General features: G+C 37.9%; 1 protein-coding gene across 1 annotated transcript; it reads left to right on the top strand.

Moving 5' to 3' along the window:
• The first annotated feature begins 1,013 nt into the window (after window positions 1–1,013).
• Window positions 1,014–17,812, top strand: znf513a (zinc finger protein 513a). Its single transcript, XM_042503774.1, has 5 exons — window positions 1,014–1,203; window positions 3,307–3,443; window positions 8,239–8,373; window positions 11,604–12,374; window positions 13,598–17,812. The coding sequence occupies exons 2-5, from the start codon at window positions 3,404–3,406 to the stop codon at window positions 14,554–14,556; spliced, it is 1,905 nt and encodes a 634-aa protein (XP_042359708.1). The 5' UTR covers window positions 1,014–1,203; window positions 3,307–3,403; the 3' UTR covers window positions 14,557–17,812.
• The last annotated feature ends 703 nt before the right edge of the window (window positions 17,813–18,515 follow it).

The following is an 18,515-nucleotide window of genomic DNA, read 5'->3' as shown; positions in this document are numbered from 1 at the left end:
TGACATTTTTGCTGCATTTGAGGCATTTGAATTTGGCTTTAAATGGCATTGGTGAAAATGGATGGATTTTGTATATTGCTATGAAAATACTGAGTGCTGTGATTATCTGGTTACAGTCTCACAGCAGACTGCTATCTAGGCCTATTCTTTTTTCAGGTGGGTCTGATGGGGTTTTCAGTTTCCTTTCCATTAGATGAGTGCATTCTCCCTTTTTGTAGGCCTAAAAAAATCTCAGTTTAAATAAGAGACACGCAGGTCCAGAACTGTAAACAAATTCAAGATGATCATATAATGAATATTTTAGCTACTATATACATAAGAACTACAACTACAATGATTCAGTGAGGTAATGCAACCGGAAATTGTTTTCGGAAGCGGAAACACCCAATTCAACGGAAGAGAGATGTATACAATAGAGTCAAGATAAAGCCCGCCAGCATCAACAATGCATCCGGTTTTCCGCATTCGCCTTCGGAATAAAATCCATAAATGTTAACATTCAAAAAAAATTATCAAATTCTGTCACTTTGAATTTAATAGTTGCAGTGACTGCACACGGCTTATTAATTGCACTAGAAAAGAAGAAGGTCTATTTCTGCATAATAAGCAGCTTACTTTTAATAACAGCTACTTTTATTTTTCTCAACATATTTTCAATGAATTTGGAAAGTTTTTTTTTTAAATATTTAATTTTAAATGGGGTGCCAGAGTGCATCAAAATAGAACTTGTTTATAAAAAAAAAAACTACAAATCATCAAATCATCTCATTATACAATGTAAGGTTGGATTTGCATGTTTTTTGTGGTTTTATTTATTTTATTTTATTTTTTTGTTTTTTACTCATGTACAGATTTAATTACACCATGAAGCCAAAGTAACGATCAATAAGTATTACTGTATACTGTGTGTAGTTTTGCTCTTAATATAACTGTCACGTCGCCATTAGTGAAAATGCTGCTTTTATTTTAAAGGACTCAGACAGGAAGTATTGTTGTTGTTGCTGCCGGTGGATCACAGGCGAATTTAGAAAATCAATTAAGTTATGAAAAATACCATTAATTGCCTTTCTTTGTCACCGCAGCTCATGAAGAAATGGCGGATCTCCAGACGTTGTACATCTGAGGACAAACACTTCGCACCCAATGGCGTATATCCCGACGACAAAGACCATCTTTATCGACAGGGATATTTACGTTTTTTAGGTGAGTTAGCTCGACAGCTAACTAGTGAAGTTGACATTAGCTGCTCGGCTAGTTTAGCTGTAGATTAAAACATGTAAAGACGCGGCTGGTATTGATTGAAGATGGCACTTGTCAATCACTGCTACGTGCTCACGAGGACGCGTTTTGTTGAGCCTCTCGTTGGGCGGCGTACGGTCAAATTTCCCAAGTATTGCGGACATTTCTTGCTGTTCAGCGACAGTCAGCTAGCTGCATGCTAAGTGAAGACATGTTTCAGTTTAAATTGCTAACTTTAGCTGACCCGCTTGATTGCTGTCTGTCGGGCTGCAGCACCGGAGCTAATGGGTTAGCCATCTTGCTAAAGTAGCTTGATAGCTAGCTACTTAATGTTGGATTTTGTGTTTGTTTTTAGTGTAAATACACTAGCTTAAGTCCACATAATACACCCAAACGTCTTTCTGTGGTGGTGGTTTATTAACTATACTGTGTAGTATCTCCCAACTGGCTTTATAAGCTTAGGATGCATTTTCTGAAAATGATAGATAACACTGCAGTCTGTGTGTAACACACCTGACGCTGAATCACTGACTCTCAGCTCTGAACACATGAAGCCAGTCACTGCTGTGAATCATAGCATTTAGAGATAGCAGTTTTATTTACGTACAGGAAAAATTTAAAGAAAATATGTCAATACGTTACAGTAGCTATTGAATAGATTATGCACTGTTTATGTGCAGTATTTGTTTTGATGACACTGTGGTCTGTTTTTCAGCTCAAGGTACGACTTGATCAAATTCAATCAAGAGTGAGTTGTTGACAATGAGTATTAGTTGTTAGTTAGATCTTTATTTCACACAACAACAAAAAATAAGTCAAAAAGAAAAACATCAGAATGCCCATTGGACATATTCAGCAACAAACCAGGAGTAGGAGGAAGTAAATGTTTATTAAATCCTACCCCCTTTTTTCTATATAGATAATTACACATACATGCATGTACATGTACACACTCATATACATATATACACCTACATACACATATACATATTCACCATACACACTTTGATTTAATCAAACAGGAAAGAAAACAAAAATGCACACATTCACTAGTCCAGGCTTCTTAAATATATGTATTTTTCGTATTTTCATGTGATAGTAAAATGTAACTGTGTGGGGTTTGGACTGGTGGTCAGACAAAACACGCATTTGAAGATGTCATCTTGGGCTTTAGGAAATTATAAATACAAGGTAGATTTTATAGACTTCATGTGTCGTCTAACTTCATTTGTACATGGCATTTATGATAAGCTTCACAGACTTCTCAAATGTCAGTATTTGCTGTTTTTTTCTGTGATATTATAAGTGTCTGTGTGGGTGTTGGACCATTGGTTGGACAAAACATGAAATTTGAAGACGTCAAGTGGATTCAGATTATTTATATAGCACATTTAAATATGAAGGAATGTGGTGGTGAAAGTGCTTCAAAAAGAGATTAAATAAAACAAGAGGCACAGTCATATAAAAAAATATAAGTTCATAAACCCTTTGAAACCTTGGCAAATTGCCTTGATTTATTTCAAAAATGTGGGAAGAAGGCAAAGAGTAATGAAAGAAGGAATGACCCAAAAATACGCAAGAAATTAGTAAAAAGTACAAGAAAATTAGCTGAAAATTGTTTTGTAAAAAAGCAAACAAGAACGTAATTAAAAAAAAAGGAAATTACTGGTAAAAAAAGAGCTTAAAAATGCAATAATTTTGTGACATTATTTTGAATATGTAATTATGCTCATTATAAATATCGTTCTTCCCTAACTTTTTTCTCTTTTTGTCCCTAGACATTTTCCCCAGGCATTTTAAAAATAATTTTCTAAATCTATCAATTCCTAGCAATTTTTGGAACATTTGCGGGTTTCAAAGGGTTATCGAAAGCATGCAATATCTTAACAAACTCATAACACAAAAATAGTATTTCAAAAACATCAAAAATTAAAATACAGGGAAAATAAAAAGGTAAGTCATAATGGTAATTAAAAGGCTAAAGAAAAGAACTGGATCTTAAAACGGTTTTAAAGGTACCTTTAACTTCTAATTTATCTTAATTAATATTTTTTCTTGCATCTATAGAAATATTGAAGAATATCTTCCAGACGGATGAGAATGAGCTGATGGTTGTGGAAGTCTGCAAGAAGACGCTGCAAAAAAGAGAGAGGCTGTCTGGAAGATGCCAAGAAAAAAACAGCAGAATCCACAGCCAGTCAAGTGTAAGTATTCAGAGATCTTTTTGACGCTGAGAAGTTGATACATAACTGAGCTACGGATATAAGCCGTGTGTTTCCAATACCCATACAACTATGCTATTTAGTACCAAAAGCTTTAATATGTCCATTGCAGTATGCCAAAAATATGAGGATGTCCTGCTGCATGTAGTTGCATTTTGCAGTGTGCAAGCCAGCATGCATGCTATTCTGACCCACAATCCATTGCAAAATGTCTCATCGTTTAAGACACAAACAGATGACGGCTTGACGGCTCATAAACAGCTGACAGAAGCAGCAGTGACCAATGACAGCGCATTCAAAAACCTGATGTCCGGTCAAATAGAACCTAATGATAATAATAGTAATAATAGGAATTGTTCAAGTGAAAGAAAACGATCATAAAGATAAGAAACAACAAAAGGACATTATGATGAAAGTAATGATAGAGAAATGCATGTGTAATGTTGCTATTGTTCATATGTTAGAATCTACCATGTATGCAGTTTCCTAAAAGTTAAAACTGCATACAGCGCAAACTAACAATAGCAGAGTTCTCCGTGTTGACCTCCATATCTGGTGAACTCAGCGAATGGTGTTTGTTTTTTGTATCTCTAAGGTAACAATAAGTGACAACATTACACATACTTTTTAAGGGCAGTTGCAGTACATACTGATAGTAAATAGAAAAAGTATGCAATTCAGAATGCATTCAGATGTCTCACATCTTTTGTTTTAGCAACGTACATTAACCGTTGCTTCACCGTAATGTTTCAAGTTAAATCCTGAGTATCGGCCTGATCGTTTACAATGAGCGTCCTCTTCCTCCGCTCACATCTGGGCACCAGGCGTTGCTGTTTGAGTACTTAGATTGTTTCACATTAATCATACTGACCCACAGTACTGCTACAAGTGATGCAGTTAAATCTTGTGTAGCGTTCTGCATTCATTAGACTGATTGAGGAATGTACACACTGCAAGTTGCTTCTAAAATTTATAGTTAGAACTGTATAGATGTGACATTAGGAGCTATTTAGCTGTGTAAAAACACATAGAATTACTCGTTTTGTGTGAATTGTACCTCCCAATGTCTTGTATCCCGTGTGGTACCTGATTTAGAAAGATATGACTGATATTATGTTAGTAACACGCTGCTTCATACAGAGTTTAAGCTGTTACTTGCACCCTGCTGCTGATACCATGCATGCTAACAAAATGTGGCCTTAACTTATTTCTTAAACTGTGCAACCTGCAGTATGGCTAGATGTTAGTGTTGCCACTTGGCAGAAGTGGCAACATCTTGATCTCCTAACAATCAAGCTTAGATTTAAAGAAAAATGTTGAATTTTATTATTTTTTATAAAATTTGTTGGTTTTATAGAAAACCTGTTTTGGTTTTTATTTGTTTTTTTTCTTTTTAAGAAAATGTGTTTGAAAGTCATGTTTTCTTTGAAAACAAATTTAACAAAAAAAAAGTGATTTTTTAATTTGTTTTTTCTTTTATCTAAAAATAAGACCTTAATTTTTTTTATTAGAATTACTTAAATCAACGCTTCAGATGTCTTAAAGATGCTCAGACAAGGGAAGTGGGAATTTATGACTCATTTTTTTTGTGACATTGTGTTGCAAAATCTCAAAATAATTAGTAACATCTGTTAAAAGAAAAAACTTGTTAAACTCACAGGACCAAAGACAGTGTAATCCCACATGCAGAGTGAGAAACAGAAAACTCACCAACAAAGTATTTCCCAGTTTCCCAACAGATTTTTCACCAGACCAAAAACGGCAAAATTGCCCTTAACCCTAAGTAAAAAACAAAGTTTCATGATTTTTTTTTCTTCAGTTTTGGTTACTGTAAAATTGGTCTTAAATTTGATGCCAAGTGGCATTAAAATACATTTTAAAGAAGTATTAAACTATTTTTCCTTAAGCAGTAGGAACCCTGGTGAACAATCCCATATGTTTCTCCATTTTCTCATCATGTTCTGTCTCTCCCTCCATGTAAACCATGTAGCTGAAATTAATAGAGTATGATAAGTTCAAGAAATGTTGGGCAAGTGGGGCAAGAAAAACAGTGTTGTTGTGGGTCCTGGAGAAGTTCATGGAAAAGATTGCGAATTTTTTCATGAAGATGAGTGGAACCCTGTTATATTGTCATGTAGTCATTATACGTCCAAGAGTTTGCTTTAGTATGCTTTTTACACTCATATGCCCACTGATTTAATAGACATCTGTTAATCCATGGAGCCAAAATGATGACGTTTATGTTTGGCATTGAAAAAAAGCCTGAAATTGAAAAAAAAAAAAAAAAAATTGGCACTTAAAAACTTGTATTTTAAAAAGTTGTAATGGCATCAAAACAAGTACTGGCATTGAAAAAGCTTAATTGATGAATAAAACACAGACATTGAAAATTATATTATTTAATTTTTCTGTATTTTTAAATTTTTTTTATGGCAATCTTTATTTTTTCAAAGACAATCTTTTTTTTCAGTGCCAATCTTTTTTTTTTGTCAATGACTGTTTTTTTTTCAATGATTTTTTTTCTTTTTCTTTTTTCGATGTCAGTAGTTTTAGGTTTTCTTTTGGTATGGAGGGGAGGGGGCTAGGAGAGCGCGATTTACATATCATTTGCATACTGAGGAGAGAACGGCGCTTTACTGCCCTCCACAGTATGAGACAGGGCTCTGCCTGCAGGCCTCCACTGTGAGGACACTTTAGTGCAGGCTCCGCTCTCAAGTCACCTCCACTGTCACAACAGGAAAATTTCACAAAAAAATCCAAATAAATGCACGGCCAAACTTCAAAATAAAATCGGTGGAAGCAATGTTTTCTTTGATTAATCTTTACTTAATTAGTCAACAATGTAACATGAAAACCATTGTTCCTCAAGTGCAGATATTGATTTTACGTTTTGATTTTGCTTATTCTGTTTTCGTAGAATGTAACATGGATATTTATGCCAGCGAAGCAACATATAGTATAAAGATTCAATAATTTTAACAGTAATGTTATCCTTTTTACATGCGCTATTGATGTATTTGGTCAAAATGGGACATAAACTCCGTCCACATAGCCTAGCGACATCAGTTCATTAAAAAATCTGCTTAATTTAATATGAATTGATAACTGTGGGTATTTTATATGACACACCAATGTTTCCTTTTTTCAGTTTCAGATTGTCTTTTCAATGCCAAACATTAAAGTCATCTCTCTGGCTCCATATTAATCTAATTTGATTTGATGTGGTCCTATAAAAAAGAATCATCCCACACATCCTTGATATATTATTGTCATCATGTCAAACACTGAAACAACCAGTAGATGGCAGCGGCTTGTTATTCCTCAAGGATTTGCCAAGAAAGTCTGATGAGCGTAATGCCCTTGAATTGGCCTGGTGGTTGTTTTGCGAACAGTGACAGCTGTGTGATGGCTGTTTGGATTCCATCAAGCTTGAGAGACCAAGTTAGTGTTTCAGGCGTCATTAGCTGTAACTGCAGTAAAAGAGCTCCATCTGTCAACTGAGTAGCAGCTCATTTTTGTTCTTAAATCGTGTTTATACACTGTAAGGAAGTAAATTAGGTGTTCTCCCTAAATTCTGATCAACTTTTTACTTTTAATGTTAAACAGATAACATTGTAAAGCAATTAAAAGTTTTTTCATCAGCAGAAATACAGAATAAATATTGTACTCATGGCTAATAACATTTCCATTAAATGTATTTTTGATTCACCTAAATTAATTTATGTGTAGTTCAGCACAATTTTAGATTATTAGGGTGGACTAAACAATTGCACATTATAGAAGAAATTACTTGGCAAGGGATGCAAAAAGCTTTAAAGTTTATGTTTTATGTTTATGGCATAAAAAGAATATTGGTGCAATCTGCTTTTTTAGTATCATACTAGCATAATACTTTCTTAAATGCTCAAAACCAACGAGTATACATAAAAAATCATATTCACAAGGTTCAAGGTAAGGCTGCATTCTCAATACTATCAGGCTCCTCCGGCCAAACTTGGAGGAATACTTGACCATTTGTAGGTCAGTTACTCACCCTATGTTACATTGAATTTTGGAAAAAAAACATTGTTTTTCTTGCATGCCTCTGTTGAATTAAGAATCCAAAAACTGATCAAATTCTTGATGAATTGTAGTCATAGGGGTTTGTGTTACACAACAGCAAAGCTATATCAAAACATTTGTTTAAAAACTCTCACACAACTCGTGCAGTATCATGTAGGTCTCGTTTATTCAGTCCTATTGTCAGTGCTTCCCAACACACAGCCCTTTCTGATGGGTAACTGAACGAAAAGTGAAACTTATTTGTGCTCTCCACAAAGCCGGGCTCCATCAACAAAAACTGTAATTTTACCTCACAAGACACAGGAGCGATGGGTCTACCCCTGCCTCGATCAGTACTTTGTTTTTGTTATTCTGTGACTTTTGGGAATCTGAACTAAGCCTTTAAAAAACCAAAATAACACTAATAACCTGAGCGTTTGTAAACAGGTGTTGTGATATCATTTTGTGGTTGTAAAATGTAGTCATCAAATTCATCAAATATGTTAAATATTTTTGGATTCTTTGTTCACCTGAGGCACGAGGGAAAAAAAAAATTGGAAATCCATCAGGCTGCTAATGATTCCAGTTGACAGTGTTGTGTTCTGCTTTATGTCTCAGTGCCTTGAGGGTTTGCCAGTAACAGCGAAATATTCATGCAAATTTATTTAAATGGGTCCTTTAGTCAAAACAAAGTAGTCATCAAATATTGTTGATTACCTCCTTTCTCTGACCGCAGTGGATTCTGAAGATGGTGTAGCCATTGAAGCTCCAGGAAACCTCACCTTAGACACAGACTTCCTTCTCGGACAAGACCTTGAGTTTGGTGATCCGGATCATGAAAACAAGATTCTAGGCCTGGAAAAGTTCTCAGGTTTGTAATACTTTTTTTTTAATCATTATGTGTTGAGTTATAATCCTTAAGATCTCAGTCCTGGTTGGTTTGGCAACACTCTCAGTTACCATGGTAACAGCACGGGCTTCAGCCTCTGCTAATACAGCAGGAGAGCAACTGGCATATCTGTTTACAGCATAACAAAACAAACTTTTATTTGTTCAAGACAAAAATGCCTGAAATGACTGGTGTTGTTTTGAACATGCATTTTCGATGATCGTCTTGCTAATCTTTTGACAGTATGTGTTTCCTGTAGTCGCTTCATCATAGCAAAGGGGGCGAATACATATGCATGCTCCATTTCTCATTATTTTATCTATCAGAATGTTTGTTTTTAGTTTTGTAAAATTTCATTTCACTTCACTGATTTTGACTGTTCTGTTAAGGTCCATTACGAGAAAGAACAGGTTGTAATGCAACAAAACACCTGGAAAGTTGAGTTTGCATAAGCAGTAAATTTATACAGCTTTGATGCAGCGTTTAGAGAATAAGCAGTTAACAGTGAGGCCGATATCAGTTGGAAAAAATTATAAACAGAATCATGGGTCACCTGCCGCAGCGCACAAACGGCAGACTCCAGTGAAAATGAAAACTGCTATAGAAAGTAGAATAAAGAAAAAAATGCTGACTGTGAATAGTATCAAAAACAGAGTTTGATTTAACCCTTTGAAACCTGGATCCAGGTTAGTTTTCTTGTAAAGCATTCAGACACCTTTCACAAACTATTTATGCTGAGCAAATTGGTTTTATTTCTTTCAAAAATATGGGGAAAAATGTAACGACCAGCTTAGCAAGAAATGTCCTACAAGTTGGAAGTGATCTGTGTTGTCTAAACATCTAGTCCCACATATGGCAGACGTGTCTATTGATTATATAATAATGGTAATAGGAGGATCACACACTATGATCATTTTATTACATTTCAATTGACTTCACAGTTTGAGCTACACTCACTTGGTGAAAGTACAGTAGTATCATTATGTTTTTTGTAAAAGCCTTTATTTTCATTTCCTGTCATTACTTTGAAAACATGTAATGAATCTGGTATGGAAATTATTTGAATGTTTTTGGGTTGTTTTTTTTTTTTTACCACAAATGGAAGCGGCGGTTTCATTTGTTAAGCAGCCGTACCACAAAGATGACTCTAACAGTTTGTTTTCCGGTGATGAAGTGTAGCCCCTCTGTGCGACAGAAAGAGAAATGGAACGACCAGCTCATATTTCCCAGCATGACTCTTTGTCAGAGAGAATGATCTGAAAAATAGAAAAGTAGAGAAAGGAGCTGAGACACCATTATTATATAAGGGTCATAAAAATAGGACCATTACCATCAAGGACACCATTATAAGAGGGCATTTATTCATCATCATCATCATCATCATCATCATCATCATCATCATCATCTGCTACCTCTGCTCCCACTACCCCCACTACCATTATCGTTTCCCCCTCATCATCATCATCATCATCATCATCATCATCATCATCATCATCTACCCTCATCATCATTATCATCATCAGCAGCAGCAGCAGCCTCACCATTACAGTCATCATCATTATCATTAGGCTCGGTAATCATCCACGAGGGGTTTCCGTGGGGCAGGATAAAAGGGCAGTCTCCACTCTCGCCTTCCTCACATCCTGCCTCGGCATCTGTGGAGGAAGGTGGATTTCTTCTGGCTGGTTTGCTTTCAGAACTAAAGCTGAAGAGGTCTCCGTCTTGAAGTCTTGAAGCTTTTCTTCCCACTCACCGGGGGAAAAAAAAGCCTTTTTTGTCTTTTGTCTGTTTATTGTCTGAAAACCTCAAATGGCTTAACAACAGCTCAAACTCAGTTGACCTTGCAGGTAGCGCTGTGAGTATGAAACGTTTCTGTGAAATTTGATTTTCTCACTTTTTTTTTCTGAGAGGAGAGATTCTGTTTGTAGTGCAGTTATCTTTCTCAGTGTGATGGAAATTGAAGAGCATTATTTCTGTAACACTTAAATGCCGGTGGTTGTTTCCTTTATTCGTCAGACAGTTTTTAGTAATGATGGGTATTGTTAGGATTTTATTTATACTGATAAATGACATTGATCCTGCTTACAGATACCAGAACTTCTCAATAATATACTACTACTCTCCATAATTTGCAACAAAAATTAAGACATGATGTTCAAGAAAAGAAAATGTATTAATGGATCTTTGCAGAAATAAGTTAAATTGTTTCCTGAGTTTCTTGTATATAAGATGAGAGGGAAGCAATTGCTACAAATGTGCTCAACAAACAGGGTTCCTGCAGATCCTTTAAAAAGTTTTAAAAGGCATTGAGTTCACTAGTCTAACGATAGGGCTTTAATTAGTGTAGAAATATCTTAAAACAATCGTTCAAATGTCTTAAAAATGCTTAGATATTGCAAAGAGAGTTTTATGAATCTTTTTCTTATGTTGCAAGCAACATCAACAAAAAAGTTTGCATGCTTGCATGAGGCAGTATTTCAGGAAATTTTTAAAAAAGCCATATTTTGCAAAAATGTAATGGGAACAATATTTTTGCTTTTATAGGTCACATGATGCGCTTGTTGTTAGGAACTAGCTCCCTCGGGCATGATGCTGCAGGTGCTACAAGTGGTTATTGCATCACGTAAATCTTCAAAAGTTGAGAGGATCATCTGGAAATCATCTGAAAACATCTGAAATGATCTGAAATTGTGGACTATCACCTCCCAGAATTCCCTCATACTGGCCACTCCCACGTATAAGGGGCTTGCCTGTCCATTATCACTCGTATAACACTCCCACATTTCCCTCGACTAGAAATAATGACAGCTAGTGCGGTGACTGCAATAGAAATAAACCTGCTAATGTTTTGAACATCCATCACCATGAAGTCATATAACATCACTCAATGGAAACTCAGACATCTCACAATTTTGTTTTATTGACATTTCCAAAGTATGGCTTAAATTTTGCGTAAATCTATAAACCCACGTAATGACATTACCTAATTAAAAAGGGGTGTACACAGTAGGACACAGAGTAAAATCAGAGAGAGGCAGAGAAAGAACATTTGTGAATGTAACCTTTTGGGGTGAAATGTTAATTTAATAAATGGCCGCAAAGAAATTTGCTGTATGGTTTTTAGGGTCTTTAATGATTTTTATTGTGAAGATCTTTGTACTAAAAATATGCAGTGATTAAAACATGTTTTTCTGTTTGTCTTCCCTTTTCAGAAGTAGCTGCTGAGATCGGTTTCTCTGTGTATCCTCTGGGTGATGAGGAGAGCCCTGCCTACAGCCAGCTCAGCATGGAAAGCGAAACAGAAAACTCGCACAGCACAACTGACAACGGTCGGGAAGACGAGGGCAGAGCAGCGCAGTCCGAGCCCAGTTTTCCTCCCTACCTGTCCTGCAGGGGTTGTGGACAGCTCCGCGATGACCCTCTGGGACCTGGCATAGACTTGGTTGGTCCGTACTGCCTTAGGTGCTGCAAAGCCTCACGGGAAGCCAAAAGTACGGACTTCTGTTCACCTTTTGGAGGCATCAGCGGGATTCGCTCAGGTTCCCATTTGCAGCTCGATGGTGAAGGGGTGGGAAACGGGATGGGGGACAAAGTACTGACGGCTGAGGACAAATTGGCCAAATTGCACTCATGCCACCTCTGCGGCTTCTCCTCGCGTTACGCCAACCATGTGAAGCGTCACATGAAGACTCACAATGGGGAGAAGCCCTTTAACTGCCCCCTGTGCACTTACGCCTCAGCGCAGCTGGTGAACCTGCAGAGACACCTGCGCATTCACACCGGGGAAAAACCTTACAAATGTGACATCTGCACTTTTGCCTGCAGTTCCCCCGGCAACCTCAAGAGGCATCAGCGCATGCATGTTCCCTCTGCAGGGGCGGGACAGGACGCCCCCCCACGACCTACCAGTGGCCAAAACAGTCTTAAGGGGCACGTAACAGGACAACGACCCAATGAAGAAGTGTCTGGTACTTCAGCCAAGGGTATGTATCACTTCCTTTATTCATTTAGTTTACTTTAGAAACAATTAAGCGTTTATTAATTATTTAATCATCTCCATAACTCTTTTTCTGCCTCCCCCCCAGCAATAGCAGAGGCATAAAAAGAATATGAAACAGTAAAACAACCTGAAAACATAATGCCTCTGGCCTCAGCTATTGCTGGCGCTGAGTCATCGTGTTTTCAGGTTGCTCATTCATTCTTGTGAACGCGATATGCCCTTGAGGGAATTTCTTCTAATTTTGCCAAACATTTACTTGGACTCAACAATGAGCTGATTAAATTCTGGTTGTGATAGGTCAAAGGTGAAGGTCACTGTGACTATGTCGGTCTCATTCTTGTGAACGCAATATCTCAAGGGAACTTGAGGGAATTTTGTTAAACTTGGCACAAATGTTGGAGTAGACTCAAAGATGAACTCATTAGATTTTGGTTGTCAAAGTTCAAGGTCATAGGGACCTTGCATTCTTTTGAAGGCCTTATCTCAAAAACGTTTTGAGGGAGCTTCCTCAATTTGGCACAAACATTCGCTTGGACTTAACGATGAGCTGATCAGAATGGTGTTCAAAGGTCAAGATCACCTTCACCTTGCATCAGTCTCATTTTCGTAAAAACAATATCTAAAGGTTGCCTTGAGGAAGTTTCCTCAAATTTGGCACAAACATTCACTTGAACTGATCAGGTGATCTGGTGATCAGAGGTCAAGGTCGCAGTGACCTCACGCTGAAAACTCCCACCTTACCCACCTTAAAACTGATGATTGTATCGATCTTCTGTGCTGCTAGGAGGGAAGATGTGAGTGAAGAATCCATGTTTCCACAGAAATGGATGTACTGACTGGTACGCGGAGGCATACAACCGCACGGTGGTTTATCTAGTTTAGAATTTTGCATCATCAAGTATCAGTTTTCGTGACATCCCTCCTCACGATACAGTCTTGAAACATGATGAACAGATATACTTCTGCACACTGTCTAAATTGTAAAATAGATATTTTTTGTGACATTTTGGTAACTAGATCTCATTTTGGAGAACAATACATTTTCTTAGTTTGATTGTGATCAACAGTTTTTCTGCAAATTGTGTCCAGCTCATCTCTTTCCTGCACAGCTGTTTAGAAATATATGTGGTAAGCTTTCTTTTTTTCTGATCGCTTTTTTTCTGTTATATATATTATATAATAACTCACTCCCATCTTTTTGTGAAGTTTCAGAAGTTGCGAGGCCGACTTCGAACCTGAGTTTGGGAGCCCAGAACAACGACTACCTATCAGCCTTTGATGGCTTGAAGGGGGCGTCACCACCACCCATACCAGCCTCTAACCCGGCTCCTGGCCACCAGCCTCCGCCCCTGCTGGACTCCACAGGCAGCAGCGGCAGCAGGGCTACCAGAGAGGGCGTGGCAGATGGCGCCGCCCTCCCCCCTTCGCTTTTTCCTTTTACCTGCCGGTTGTGTGGCATCGTCCTGGAGGACGAGGACGGCTCCTCGGCCCAGATTTGTGCCAAGTGTACCCTTGAAATGCTGACTAAAGACTCGTCATCATCTCCCAACAGCCCTGGCGAGCGCAGTGATAAGGTGTACACCTGCGCCGCCTGCCCTTTCCTCACACACTACCCAAACCACTTGGCACGCCACATGAAAACTCACAGCGGCGAGAAACCCTACAAGTGCCCACAGTGCGACTACGCCTCAGCGCACTTCGACAACCTCAAGCGCCACCACAGAGTGCACACGGGCGAGAAACCTTACAAGTGCCATTTGTGCGATTACGCCTGCGGGAACCTGGCCAACCTGAAGCGCCACCAGCGCGTGCACTCGGGCGCAAAGCCCTTCCAGTGTGCCGTGTGCAGTTACTGCTGCAACCAGAGCATGAACCTGAAGCGGCACATGCTCCGGCACACGGGAGAGAAGCCGTACAAGTGTCAGGAGTGCGGCTACACCACCGGTCACTGGGACAATTACAAGAGACATCAGAAGAAACACGGCCTGGCCACGGACGGCTGGGTCAAAGTCCCAATGACAGGCAACAATGAAGAAGAGGGAGGAAGAAAAGGGATGGGAGCTGACGTTCCAGCTCACAGAAAAGAAGCAGGTGTTGATATGCAGTACATGTCGAGGGAGGGAGGTCAGACAATACACTCGTGCTACAAACTTGAGATTGTATAAAATATAACTCAGCAAAACTAAGCTACCAGCAACTTGTTTTTTTTTCTTTTTCACAGAGCCTTTATATTGTTTTAGTGTGTGTCTGTCTTTTAGTGTTTTGTCAGATGTCTTCGAAGGCTGCTAATCGTTTATTTGTAGAATCTCGCACAATTATGAAACACAATTGTTCTTTGTATTTTGATCCCTTTTTTGGGTTCAGTGTCTGTTCAGTTCGTCTTCTAGTCCGTGTCAAGACAAATAGACTTTTTCCACTGTCTTATTCTGTATGTTACACCACACCAGAATAATTCAAACATTCCCCTCTCATGTTACAACACATATCTTCATTCAAGGACAGGAAATACTCAAATTCTCCTCAAAACATGTGCACATTTATGCCTGAACTGTTGAGCTGCACTGTGTAGTTTTTCGGGTTTCTTTTTTCTTTGAAAAAAGGGGCAATTGCTATTTTTATCAAAGCTGTTAGTGTTAGACACAAGAGTCCTGCATGGGTCTGACTTCCTTTTTTTTTTTTCTTCATTAATATTTTGTCAAAATTTTCAGCACCCACTTCACAACCAGCACAAGATCACACATATGATCCTACCAGAACCTTAAGTCCTATAATAACAACACTGCGCTCAAATAATTCCTTTAGGCAGCATGTTTAGGAATTTCAAACATGTGAGACTAAGATATTATATTTTATGAGACAGATTGTTAGATTTGGGGAGATTTAGCGACATCTAGCGGTGAGGACTGTAGATTGTACATCTGAAACTCATCCAGGAAAGGATTCCTATTAGTAAGTATTATTTGTGCAGGAGGTTTTTACAGGGAGCCACATTATCCGCAGAAGGCTCTTATCCTCCATAAAAAAAGAAAGAACTGAGAGGGTGACTAAAACTGGTAAAAACTAATAAAGCAGTTTTACCTTATAAATCAGTGTTCCTCCTTCACTGTTTGGCATGTCAGAGATGCGTCACTAGCCCAGCATCTGCTGATGTTTGCTCATCTTTTTTTCCTGATAACTTAAAGTATGCTCACCTTGTTTCTGATCCAGATGTTCAAAGCAAATTGACGTAGTTTTGAACCTGTAAAAACACAAGAGTGTCAGTGTCAGTGTTTTTTCAATGCCGTGTGGTACGGCGAAAACACATCCCTGCGGATGTGTTTCTCCTTTTTCTCTGTTACCTTAAAATCCAGACATTCAGGAGGTTTTTACAGGAAGCTGAAATATCCACAGAGGTTTCTTCCCCTCCAAAACAAAAGGATCCAGCGATTTAAACCCATTAAAGCACTGAATAAAGCAGTTTTACTTGACAAATCAGTGTTTTTCCAACACTCATTGTAGAGGTGTTGATAACTACAGAGGCCGATGCAGAAACGCAAATAGCCCTATCCAGAGCCAGTGTTTAGTTTGTCCATTCTGAGCTGCTGTAGACATATCGCAGTGCAACATGGACCCACTCCTAATGTAGATATATAGGGCACATTCTAAGGTAACAAAAGCAAAGCGATTTTTATTTTCCGATGATTATAAGCTAAAGGAAGCATGCTTATTATATTTTATTTAATTTCTGCAAAAATATCTCCCTAGTTTTGAAATGAAGATAACACAGGAAATACAATTCAAATGACTGTTTTTTGCTTATTCTCATGATATTAAGCCCCACATCTCTACAGTTTACGTGTATATTATTAACACATCTGACTGAAGCTGCTCTCAAAATCCAGAAGACAGCTGACACACAGTCAGCAGGTAAAGGCTTAAAAATTTAAAATGTTGAATTGAATTATCATCAATCTCATTTTATTTGAAACTATCATCCAACACCTGCGATCCAACCTGCATATTCTTTTTTTTTTTTTTTTTCGACCAGAACTGAACCGGTAAGTCAAATTTAGCCAAAAAAATCCGGCAAATCACCTTTTTTGTGGGCAGCTCGACTTAATGCAGGACTCTGATCATAAATGTATTGCCTAATTGTTTTGTATCAAAAATCAACTTGAATGTTTCTGAAAGCTGATTACATTTACCTTGGTTACCTTTGGTTTGCTTCTTGGTATTTTTAGGGTTCAAAAAACAAGTCATGGAATTTAACAACCACATTTTCCAGGCCTGGAAAAGTCATGGAAACAGTCAAAATCACTGAAATTTTGAAAAAAAACAACTTGGGCAAGAATTTAGTATTAGTATTAGTATAGTAGGTCCTTGAAAAGTTGGGAATTAATCTTGAAATTTTGTCTATGAAAATGTGTGGGAAGCCTGTATTTTGACTACACAGTGCAGCTTTGAGTAAAGATGGGTCCTTCTGAGGGCCAATATTGTGCTTTGTTTGCGTTGGGGCACAGGCTCTGCTAACAGCATGCCTTCAGATTAATTTACTAATGTACTACTAGCAAAGTGCTATTTGATAATACTGGACTTGTTTTACCCTTGAGAAACTATACTGATTATAGGTTCTTTAAACCTAACAACATAATCTCCCGTGTCTTCAACTGCGTTGTCTTCTTTTTGCCAAAACCCTCAGGATTAGAAAAAGTGATTTAAAAAAATAATTTTGTTTTTTTAATACTACAATTGCATGTGCAAGCATTTTATAGGCCCTCTTCAGTCTTCACTTGGTTGTTTGGTTCAAGAAAAAGCACAAACATACACGCACTGTTGCATTTGGAAAGTTGTGGAGGAAAAAAAAAAAGTCTCTTATGCGATACAGGAGAAACAAACTGTAAACAAGCATGTTCAAAAGGATTTTCCCCCACGAACTTGTACTTGGTACATATCATGAATTTGTCAATTTCTGGAACTTAAATTTGTTTATTTTGGGTCTTTTTGATCACGTTTCTTTTAATTACTGTTTACTATTAACTGTGAAATTAGCCCATTCTCGTGTTTTTTACTTGAAAAAGATGACACTATTAGTAAGCATGTGAGTGTGTAATGGTTTTATTTTTTTAACGTGGCTGTAATACACTGCTAGAAGTGCATACTTTAATATATAGATTTTTTTTTTTAGTTTTTGAATGTGTGATGTGTCATTTAGATCCAATGGGAATAATAATAGGGACTGTGATTTAATTTTACACTCTTCATGAGTTACTATTATATGCAAGTGAGATATTTTTTCAGGTTGCAGACTTGCCATGACACAATGGAGCATTGATTCGTACTGACATCCCCCAAGTGTCCGTTTTTGTCTTCATGCAGTGTCTCATAAATGCCTTAAATGAGGATTTTGAAATAAACACATGGAAGTCATTTCATTGAATGTCAGACAACAGACTGGATCTCTTTATTTCAAACATGCAGTACATCACTTTGATTACAACTGAACCATATGACCATCCTCTGTACCTGGGGTGGGGAACCTCTGGCCTGCGGGCCATGTACGGCCCACGAGACCGTTTGATCCGGAGCGCCACACAGTTCTAAAAATGAATGTAAACTCAGGGGAAAAAATGTCGACAGCAATTACTCTTCTGACAGCAATGCATGTCTGAGTTAGGTTCAGGGTCAGTAAACACAACACGTGAGGATACGTGCAATCGCGCAATAACATTGGGGATGGATTGACAAGTGATATGTGACATGGCCAGGGCCAAGAAAAGGAGGATGGATGCAGAATGCCACGTTTTCCAGGAGAAATGGACGAAAGATTATTTATTTGTCGAAGTAAAAGGTAAAGCACTTTACCTAGTTTGTGGGGTTGTGCCGGAAGTGATGAAAAAGGTCAAGTACGAGTCATTACAGCTCGAAACATGATAAAATGGACAAAAGGGCAAATGCGTTTTAATAAAATTAACGGTCTTCTTTGGAGTTGGGGTGCCCAACAATCAGCTTTCACAACACTACACACTGACAGAGACAATGTTAGGGGGGCAAGTTTTGCAGTGAGTTAATTAATAGCTAAGAAGCTGAAATATCATGCAGAAGGAGTTGGTGAATGAGTGTAATTTACATGAAATAATCGTGAAAC

Source organism: Plectropomus leopardus, chromosome 16 (genome assembly GCF_008729295.1).
Source record: "Plectropomus leopardus isolate mb chromosome 16, YSFRI_Pleo_2.0, whole genome shotgun sequence".
Lineage (NCBI taxonomy): Eukaryota > Metazoa > Chordata > Actinopteri > Perciformes > Serranidae > Plectropomus > Plectropomus leopardus.
The sequence above is the reverse complement of the archived record's forward strand: the minus strand, read 5'-3'. Positions and strand labels throughout refer to the sequence as shown.